The sequence below is a fragment of the Heterodontus francisci genome, chromosome 6 (genome assembly GCF_036365525.1).
Source record: "Heterodontus francisci isolate sHetFra1 chromosome 6, sHetFra1.hap1, whole genome shotgun sequence".
Classification (NCBI taxonomy): Eukaryota; Metazoa; Chordata; class Chondrichthyes; order Heterodontiformes; family Heterodontidae; genus Heterodontus; species Heterodontus francisci.
Window position 1 is genome coordinate 55389090 of NC_090376.1, and position 10660 is coordinate 55399749.

At 42.1% G+C, this 10660-nt stretch overlaps 1 protein-coding gene across 2 annotated transcripts; it reads right to left on the bottom strand.

Annotated features, from left to right (window-relative positions):
- Positions 1-2775: 2775 nt before the first annotated feature.
- On the bottom strand, positions 2776-4528 carry LOC137370964 (uncharacterized protein C11orf87 homolog). Of its 2 annotated transcripts, none has more exons than XM_068032848.1 (2): positions 4511-4528; positions 2776-3487 (listed from the first exon to the last, which is right to left on the bottom strand). In XM_068032848.1, exon 2 carries the CDS (start codon positions 3353-3355, stop codon positions 2873-2875), a length of 483 nt encoding a protein of 160 aa, XP_067888949.1. In that variant the 5' UTR covers positions 3356-3487; positions 4511-4528; the 3' UTR covers positions 2776-2872. The 2 variants fall into 2 exon arrangements, with proteins under 2 accessions (XP_067888949.1, XP_067888951.1); XM_068032850.1 differs by lacking the exon at positions 4511-4528 and adding an exon at positions 4433-4500.
- Positions 4529-10660: the final 6132 nt, after the last annotated feature.

Here is a 10660-nt window from a genome sequence, read left to right on the forward strand (position 1 = left end):
ACTAGGCCGATCAACTACACAATATTAGAAATTACATTGTAATTCAAATATTCTGAAATTCATCTTTGCCTTTTTATGGAGATTGTTGTTAAAACACGAATTCATCTCTTCCGCTGAGTAAATCTACTGGCGTGGTGGTAAAACTGACGATTGAAAGCTAAGTACGTCACCCTATTTAAATATATGCTCTAATTGTAGTTCATCAAAATCGAATAAAGCTATACCATCATTACCAATTCCAGCGTTACGATTGGTACCATGTGTTTATGAACAAGGTTTTTTACTACTAAAATACATCAGCAATCTAATAAAGAAATCCATTCAATGAGTAAACAGCAATAAGTATATAAATTGTGTAGATAAGCTATGTCTAGAGATGCTTAAAAACATTAGAGCAACACTTTCTGACAATCTATGTTACAATATTTCCCTGGAGATTTAAACGTTTACCCTTGTACATCAATCACCGACCGTAGCAATTTAGCCCAGAAATGCAATACTGCAAGTTAATGGCAAACATCACAACACTTATTGCTGATAATCGAAAATAAATTACAAATAAAAATGTACTCGGCAAATAGAAAGTTGATTTAGTGTTGGTCAAATCTGGTGTTAGGCTTAACAGCACATATACATGCTCTCCATAATAGAATTCTGAACCCCAGCAGTAATGGCAAGCCGAACTAAAATATTGTAGTCATGGGAAGTCTTCTTTGGAAGGAAAATAAGTCGATTCTAATGAATAATCTTCTTGGATGTCATGTTAAAATAGCTCCATTGTGTATATAATCCAGATGGCGAACTATTAATAACCAACTTCTCTGGAGTGGTTAAAGGAAATGATGCGGCTAGTAAGACTGACAACTGGAAGTCTGGAGGTAGCAAAACTGTTAGATGACTGCCTAGTATTTGATGTGTTAAGAGTCAAACATGCAGACAGACGACCGTCCCTTGGGAAATCTGATTTTCAGCACCACGGACTGCGGACAACGCCATCTTAAAAGGACAAAAGCAAAATACTGCGGATGCTGGAAATCTGAAATTGAAACAGAAAAATGCTGGAAATATTCAGCAGGTCAGGCAGCATCTGACATTGAAACGTTAGCTTTGTTCTTTCTCTCCACAGATGCTGCCATTATTACTACCATCTTGTATATTTCAAGAGCAACCGGTTTCTAAATGAAGACAAGCGATCGCCTCTGGAGTTGGCGCGCCCAGAAAATGCTTCAAATACTCAACTGGTCCGGCAGCATCTGACATTGAAACGTTAGCTTTGTTCTTTCTCTCCACAGATGCTGCCTGACCAGTTGAGTATTTGAAGCATTTTCTGGGCGCACCAACTCCAGAGGCGATCGCTTGTCTTCATTTAGAAACCGGTTGCTCTTGAAATATACAAGACGGTAGTAATAATGTCTACAAAGATTTCCTTTACTCGTTGTCGATTGCAATTACTTATTTAACAAAGTCAGTGTAGTATTGATGTAGTATTATTGCATAAATCTCTGCGTTAGCTTAAGGAATGAAACATTAAAATATAATGATCAAAATGCCATTTCAATCACATCAGATCCAATCGATTGTACATGTCTAAGGAAGGCACTAGGTGGTGGAATTTCCAAAATGGAGCCATAAAACTTATTTTTGAAAGCCAGGCCCGCAACTCCTAGAAGGCAAAATGTCCATGAACTGCTGAAGTGCCAAGTTTCACTGTTATTTTGTATTAACATTTCATGTTGTATGAACCAGTTACTTAGATGAAAACGCCACACTATAAATACTTCAGGGAAACGCTTCTACAGGTTTGAACAGGTCCAGATACTTTCGTGGAGTGCTCCGTTTCCCCGATGCTGCTGAGCTACAATGGGACCTATAGGTTACCGATGATGCTGTACCTAGGATCATAGGGACTTGCCTAAAACGTTTAAGACAGCCTTTTATAAAACACGGTTATCGATTAATCAGTAATGGTCTTGTTTCCATTTAGTGTCTAACTGCGTCTCTTTCATGGTTTATATCAAAGTATAAGATTTATATTACCCAACTTGTAATTGCATATCAATTGAAACGGTTGTTCAGACTTGTAAACAATTCTTATAGAGGATTGTCGCTAAAGTTGTCAAAACTGAAGACACGTCGAGCTTAAATCAATTTCAAAAGCTTTAAAATGGCGACTGACCCGACATAAAATATACTGAAGTTTGAAACAAAAGTTGCGATTAGTAATGTTAATTGTTAATTTTGAGCCTTACAAATCTAGACATAACAGCTTTAGATCATAAAGCTAATTAAAACATTCCTTTCTATCCCTTTGGACTGTGTTAAGAGTAACGGTTTAGAAAATGTGTCCAATCTTCGACAACACAGAATTTAAAGTCACGCTTACAAAAGGATCGAACTTGGTTATATTTGGGAATCTGAATAAAGCAGCTGGAAAGTTTGATGGTTGCCTTTATTTATACAAATATATTATAATCAATGGGCAGCGCCTCAGTCCGGTTGCTATTGAGTCCGCGGCTCTCTCCTCAGGGGTAGAAAGTATCCAGAGTGGGTGTTGCTCTAATGTCCCTGGTGGTTTCCATCGCTCATTTACATTTTACATACCGGTTGAAACCTCGGAGTTTACATATAGACGATCAAATTACGAAATATACATCTAAGTGGAAATCCAGAGTTAACTGACATACATTTCTGCTATATGTGCGTCTTCTTTATAAACACAAATATTTAATTTCAAGAAATAGGAATTCGGGCTTAATGTGATTTGCCATGCGCCGTGTCTGTCGCCGTCCCCCTCCCCCCAGTTTTCTTGAAACTATGCTATGTTCAAGTATTTTACACAACAGTCTTTTTTCTGCAGTCAGGCGGTAGTTCATTACAAAAGCATGGATTGGAGCACTGGGTTTCTCGGAGTGTCTGTACAGTGAAGGTCCGATACCGATTCGGATTCTTGGAGCTCCGGGTCGATGCCGGACTCCAGTGTGTGTGTGTGATTGTGGATGGCGGGAGACAGGCAGGCTGCTGCCGCTTTCGGATCCGGGCTCACCACCGCATTGCCCTTGGCTGACGAAGTGCCTTTCACCGCCTCCGGGCTGCAGTGGTCGCGCTCGTACTCCTCCTGAGCCTTCTGCATCTTCCGCTTCTTCATTTTGCTTTTGTGAAAGTGAAAGGTGATGAGAGAGACGGCGATCACGCCGAATATCAGCGTCACTAACACAGTAAGAACCACAGTGGCGGAGAACGAGTGTATTAACTTTCCCACCTCGGTCACACAGGTACCATTGCTTTGAGAAAAGTTCCTGTTTCCAGTGCAAGAGGACAAAGAAAGCGGGAAATCCTTGTGTATCCTGGCACTCATTTGTTGGGCAGTCAAAGTCTCCGTTCTCAAGGCTGGCGATGTATCGGGCTCCCTCAGACTGCCGGTCGGCGTTACGATACTAGTCGTACCAAGTAAAATATTGTCCTCTTCAGTGCTGCCTGGAAAGGGACCCTGTTAGAGGCAAATAGAATTCCAATGTACAAGTTTAAGATCCGGCAACGGTACAATTAGGTATCAAATGAAACGCAAGGCCGTCCTAAAGCAGTCTGCACTTGAACAGTATTTAGACACAACGGAACTGTGTAAAAAAAACATTGTTTAAGAATTTTAAAAGGTGGTTGGCTTTGCGATGCAAAAGAAATACGAAGAGAAAAGCTGTTCCACCAATGGTGGTGTAATGCGTCTGTGTGCGTCTGTCTAATCCATAACGTTGTGCAATGAAGCAATCGCTTGGGGTAACAAAAAGGCTAGCGACGAGAAAGAAAAATCATTCACCTAGACCAAATAACCCTATGCTATTGCGAGACATGGGAACCTCGTCTGCTCTCTTTCATTTACGCTACACTCAGTCAATCTGACAGGCGCAGTTTTGTTTTCAAACATTAGTTGATAGCAGTCAAAATAATGTTGAAGCGGTATTCCTAGAGCAGGCTTCTAACGTTAGGGTGCACAGGTTCAAGCTAGTTCTACAATATTAATGCGGGGAATCGGCTGTGTCACATATCTTTAATAGGTAGCTAATCTTGATTTCCAATTCGGTTACATCACTCACTTCCAGCCCAGTCTCTGCAATCACTTCATCACTTTTATCTCCGCCGTTTCAGAAGTCAAAGCGTTTGATCATTACATAGATAACGGCCACGCAAAAATGACAGCCTTCATCGGGAATACCAGGTGGAAATCCGGGCAGAGCAGCAAAGTAACGTTTGGGTGATTTGTTATTAAGGAGGCAAAAGTCAGTTGCGGCATTAATAAAGGAGGCGGATTAAATTGCCGATCAAACCAGTTTTGCGGAGCGGTGGGACACGCAAACAGCAAAAATAAAACTACAGAATGATATAGATATACATATATGAGGAATATTTACTTTTAAAAGAGTAAATAATACACAAATACCCATTTGTGTGCAAAGTGACTTCCAAACGCTCTTAGATTGTAGTTTAAAATGAAAGATTTCCAGATGTGTTTTCCTACCTTGCCTGGGTGATGAGTCCTGCTGTTCCGGAAGCCAAGAGCTGAAGTAACGAAATAATAATAAGGCAGTTCGGTGAAACAATGTGAACAGCACAGCCCAAATAACCGGAAGTACGTATTCTCTTAGACAACCAAAAATATCACTGATCTCATCCAGTTACTTGCTATTTCTCATTCATTTTAAATCTTGGCCGTCTTTTGCAGTGTTTTTTGAAATTTCGCTTGTTATATTTTCAATACCCTATTAACTCCTGGGGGAGGGGGAATTGAAGTAGAAAATACGCACAGACTACAGCAGATACAGGTGCAGATTGATTATTTTCTTTTATTCACCTCATCCAGTTTCCAGCGGTACACTGCGATCTCGGTGCCCCATGTCAGATCTGCCAATAACATCGTGCGGTTCATTTCATCTGCACCGGCAATCTATTCAATCTGCTCTTATTAAGACCAATTCAATCTAAACCAATCAGAATTAGATTTTGGTTCCCTTTTCTGTAATATAATTTAGTTAGACACTTAGTTTGGAATGTTGAGCTGGTTTTCGAAATTCCAGTGTTGTCATGTGCATGCAAGAAGTTTAAAAAAAATATTTGATGGCATTGCAGTAAAGGGATTGTGACTGGCATCACATATGCAACAATTATAATCAACAGAGGGGCAGTAATGATCTTGGAGGTGAGTGCCTGGAACCATCAACGCACATTCGAACTGCCCATTGGAGGCTAAGGCATAGAATTTTAACAGACACATGTATATTCTCAGTGTTGCAAAGCACAGTTGTGGTTTCTATCTATGAGTATTCTAGTGAGATTGACAACGACTAATATCGGTGGCTTGTTAGGTAGTGCACATACTTCAGGTCCTGTGGAGATGTGTGAAGTAATCAGAAAGGAATCAGCTTTACTTTTCTGTGGAATAGATGGGGGCTGTGGCTTCACCATAGAATATTGTAAGACTCAGGAAAAACCCAGTTACATTCTTTTAGTCATAGAGAGATACAGCACCGAAACAAGCCCTTTGGCCCAACGAGTCCGTACCGGCAAGCAACCACCCATTTATACTAATCCTACATGAATTCTATTTTCCCTCTCACATCCCCACCTTCCCTCAATTCTCCTACCACCTACCTACACTAAGGGCAATTTTTACAATGGCCAATTTACCTATCAACCTGCAAGTCTTTGGCTGTGGGAGGAAACCGGAGCACCCGGAGGAAACCCACGCGGTCACAGCGAGAACTTGCCAACTCCGCACAGGCAGTACCCAGAACCAAACCCGGGTCACTGGAGCTGTGAGGCTGCAGTGCTAACCGCTGCATCAACATGCATACGGCTTTCAGTCTAGTGTCTCATGCTGACCTCATGGAGAAGAAATAATGAGATATACTGTAGCTCCAAAACGTGTATATGGGTAGATTTTTTTAAAAACTCACCGATCCCATTCCTTTGAAAGAAGTGTGAGGCAACATTATCCACTGTCACCTATTGAATTCAATGTCATCAACAATGAAATTCCTGAACAACATCTAAGAGAAGGTCTTAGACTAACTGTTCGTGGTATTTATGAAAAAAATCATGCTCCTTTTTGCAAATGATACTGCATTGTTGATAGACATTTCTAGGGCCCTAATGAATTCTACTCAAAGTTGAACAATGGGTTAAAAGGTAGGATGAGATGGTGGCTACAATATTATTGCTTTGCTCAACTGAAGATGAGGTCCTGAAGGTATTGCAGAAAGGGAGGTCATCGAGGGGGGTTTGTCTACTGAGTCAGTATGGGTGGAAGTCAGAAACAGGAAAGGAGCAGTCACTTTATTGGGAGTTTTCTATAGACCTCCCAACAGCAACAGAGACACGGAGGAACAGATTGGGAGGCAGATTTTGGAAAGGTGCAGAAGTAACAGGGTTGTTGTCATGGGTGACTTCAACTTCCCTAATATTGATTGGAACCTCCTTAGTGCAAATAGTTTGGATGGAGCAGATTTTGTCAGGTGTGTCCGGGAAGGTTTCCTGACTCAATATGTAGATAGGCCGACTAGAGGGGAGGCTATGTTGGATTTGGTGCTTGGCAACGAACCAGGCCAGGTGGCAGATCTCTCGGTGGGAGAGCATTTCGGTGATAGTGATCACAACTCCCTGACCTTTACTATAGTCATGGAGAGGAATAGGAGCAGACAGGATGGGAAAATATTTAATTGGGGGAGGGGAATTACAATGCTATTAGGCAGGAACTGGGGAGCTTAAATTGGGAACAGATGTTCTCAGGGAAATGCACGACAGAAATGTGGAGGTTGTTTAGGGAGCACTTGCTGCGACTGCTGGATAGGTTTGTCCCGATGAGGCAAGGAAGGGATGGTAGGGTGAAGGAACCTTGGATGACAAGAGATGTGGAACAGCTAGTCAAGAGGAAGAAGGAAGCTTACTTAAGGTTGAGGAAGCAAGGATCAGACAGGGCTCTAGAGGGTTACAAGGTAGCCAGGAAGGAACTGAAGAATGGATTTAGGAGAACTAGAAGGGGACATGAAAAAGTCTTGACGGGTAGGATTAAGGAAAATCCCAAGGCGTTCTACACTTATGTGAGGAACAAGAGGATGGCCAGAGTGAGGGTAGGGCCGATCAGGGATAGTGGAGGGAACTTGTGCCTGGAGTCGGAGGAGGTAGGGGAGGTCCTTAATGAATACTTTGCTTCAGTATTCACTAGTGAGAGGGACCTTGTCGTTTGTGAGGACAGCGTGAAACAGGCTGATATGCTCGAACAGGTTGATGTTAAGAAGGAGGATGTGCTGGAAATTTTGAAAGACATGAGGATAGATAAGTCCCTGGGGCCAGACGGGATATACCCAAGGTTATTACGGGAAGCGAGGGAAGAGATTGCCGTGCCTTTGGCGATGATCTTTGCGTCCTCACTGTCCACTGGAGTAGTACCAGATGATTGGAGGGTGGCAAATGTTATTCCCTTGTTCAAGAAAGGGAATAGGGATAACCCTGGGAATGACAGACCAGTCAGTCTTACTTCGGTGGTGGGCAAATTATTGGAGAGGATTCTGAGAGACAGGATTTATGATTATTTGGAAAAGCATGGTTTTATTAGAGATAGTCAGCATGGCTTTGTGAGGGGCAGGTCATGCCTCACAAGCCTTATTGAATTCTTTGAGGATGTGACAAAACACATTGATGAAGGAAGAGCAGTGGATGTGGTGTATATGGATTTTAGCAAGGTGTTTGATAACGTTCCCCATGGTAGGTTCATTCAGAAAGTAAGGAGGCATGGGATACAGGGAAATTTGGCTGTCTGGATACAGAATTGGCTGGCCCATAGAAGACAGAGGGTGGTAGTAGATGGAAAGTATTCAGCCTGGAACTCGGTGACCAGTGGTGTTCCGCAGGGATCTGTTCTGGGACCTCTGCTCTTTGTGATTTTTATAAATGACTTGGATGAGGAAGTGGAAGGCTGGGTTAGTAAGTTTGCCGATGACACAAAGGTTGCTGGAGTTGTGGATAGTGTGGAGGGCTGCTGTAGGTTGCAACAGGACATTGACAGGATGCAGAGCTGGGCTGAGAAGTGGCAGATGGAGTTCAACCTGGAAAAGTGATTCATTTTGGAAGGTCGAATTTGAATGCAGAATACAGGCTTAAAGACAGGATTCTTGGGAGTGTGGAGGAACAGAGGGATCTTGGGGTCCACGTCCATAGATCCCTCAAAGTTGCCACCCAAGTTGATAGGGTTGTTAAGAAGGCGTATGGTGTGTTGGCTTTCATTAACAGGGGGATTGAGTTTAAGAGCCGCAAGGTTATGCAGCTGCTCTATAAAGCCCTGGTTAGACCACACTTGGCATATTGTGTTCAGTTCTGGTCGCCTCATTATAGGAAGGATGTGGAAGCTTTAGAGAGGGTGCAGAGGAGATTTACCAGGATGCTGCCTGGACTGGAGGGCATGTCTTATGAAGAAAGGTTGAGGGCGCTAGGGCTTTTCTCATTGGAGCGAAGAAGGATGAGAGGTGACTTGATAGAGGTGAACAAGATGATGAGAGGCATAGATAGAGTGGATAGCCAGAGACTTTTTCCCAGGGCGGAAAGGGCTATCACCAGGGGGCATAATTTTAAGGTGATTGGAGGAAGATTTAGGGGAGATGTCAGAGGTAGGTTCTTTACACAGAGAGTGGTGGGTGCGTGGAATGCACTGCCAGCGGTGGTAGTAGAAGCAGATACATTAGGGACATTTAAGCGACTCTTGGATAGGTACATGGATGATAGTAGAATGAAGGGTATGTCGGTAGTTTGATCTTAGAGTAGGTTAAAGGGTCGACACAACATCGTGGGCCGAAGGGCCTGTACTGTGCTGTACTGTTCTATGTTCTATGTTCTATGATTGAAGGATATAAGGTCCATCTGTCTCAGTTGTTAATTGGTATTAGTACCAGGGCGTTTTGGTTGATTGCAACTTTAGCTTGGAGACAATTCTTTAAAATGAACTGAGATGGGCAAAAGGGTTGTGACCTGTCTCAGCTTTATTTAATGACAGCAACACCCAAATGCAGGTAAGGTTTGTAGTGTGTAAGATGTGTCTCAAAAGATTGTTCTTCATGGTTCCGAATTCCTACATATTTAACTGAAGGACTTCCTTCAGCTGATATATGAGGCAAAGCTATGAGGTGGGTATGTGGCAAAAAAGGAAAGTGGCTCCAGGAAGGAATGGCACAAGCCTGCAGTGTCCTGCCTCTCATCACCCTGAAGAGCCAAGTTCATGGCAAATCACATCTTTTTTGCTAAAGCCTCTCATAAGGAACTGCAACTGTCAAAATTCTGGAACTCCCTCCCTAACAGCACTGTGGTACTTACTCCATATGGACTGCAGCGGTTCAAGAAGGCTGCTCACCACCACCTTCTCAAGGGCAATTAGGGATGGGCAATAAATGCTGGCCTTGCCAGTGACACTCACACCCCAAGATTAAATAAAAGAATCAACAGTTAGCAATGAATAATCCTGGTAGATAATAATGAATTTGGACATATAAAACATTGAACTGAATGGTATCTAACAACCTATCCTGAGTAAGTGCTTCCACTATGCTAAAGATATATGTTTGTCTATAGTTTGTTGAGAAAATCCTAAAGCTTGGTAATGACAACTGCTGAAGGTGTTGGCTGGAGATTGGTTATGAGAATGTGCACTCCTATATCTAGGGCTCAATATTTACCATAACCAGGTTGCAAGGAGGCAAGTAAATGCTGCTGAAGTTTTGTATCTCTAATTGCCACAACAGTCCTTCCATAGGATACGGTATGTGTCCAAGCTTTGGTCAAGAGGATGGTGGCAACATACACATTTTATGCTGGTCACAATGCTGCTCATGAGAACTTCCTTGTATCCCAGTGGGGTTCAAACATGTTTGTCAGTTGTCTACTACCAATACTGACTATATTCAAGAGAAATAGAAGGTAAGCAAGGTTGAGTTGGCTCCAAGATGATAGATGATTGGGACTAATTCAATGAGGCAGACGCAGTAATCAGGTACAACCATTTAGGTCTACAATATTTCTAAATATTGTTGATGATTGACTAGCCAGCCTGGCTCATTAATGAACTCTGGAGGGGTAGGCATGTCAAGTGAGGCTGAAGTTATTAGCACTTGGAACATTGATTAACTATGCAGGCCAATGCTTAAGGAGTTGGGTGGTTCTAGCTAGATGTGCAGAGGGAAGATTTCAGTACTCAATACTAATAAGCTGCACAGTGTTAGCTGGCTAAACTCCAACTGGGGACCAAGAATTTAACTTTGCCATCCTACACCGAGTCTTATGTAAGCATGTGTGCCCTTATAGGGAAACACAAACCATACTTATGTAATTTTCTCGGTAGCTTGCTTTGGAGACTTTTAAACATGGTCTCCATGAATCTTCAAAAACTGGCAGACAAAAACAGCTTCAAATAAGAATATGAATAAATATATTTTTTAAGCATTGCTCTATTGGCTTGTACCTGCTTTAATAAAATTGTGGGAATGCAATTTAAAATATGTGATTCTGCTGAATGGGATTTCATTAGTGGCAATGAAAACTAACAGCCAATCAATAAACACCTATATTTAATAATCTTTTAATGCTTCGCAAGTAACTAAAAATCACTTAACCATAAAAATGCTAATCC

What these genes read in the sequence shown, in the direction of transcription:
- LOC137370964 (XM_068032848.1), bottom strand. Translation starts at nt 3,355, where the DNA reads ATGAGTGCCAGGATACACAAGGATTTCCCGCTTTCTTTGTCCTCTTGC.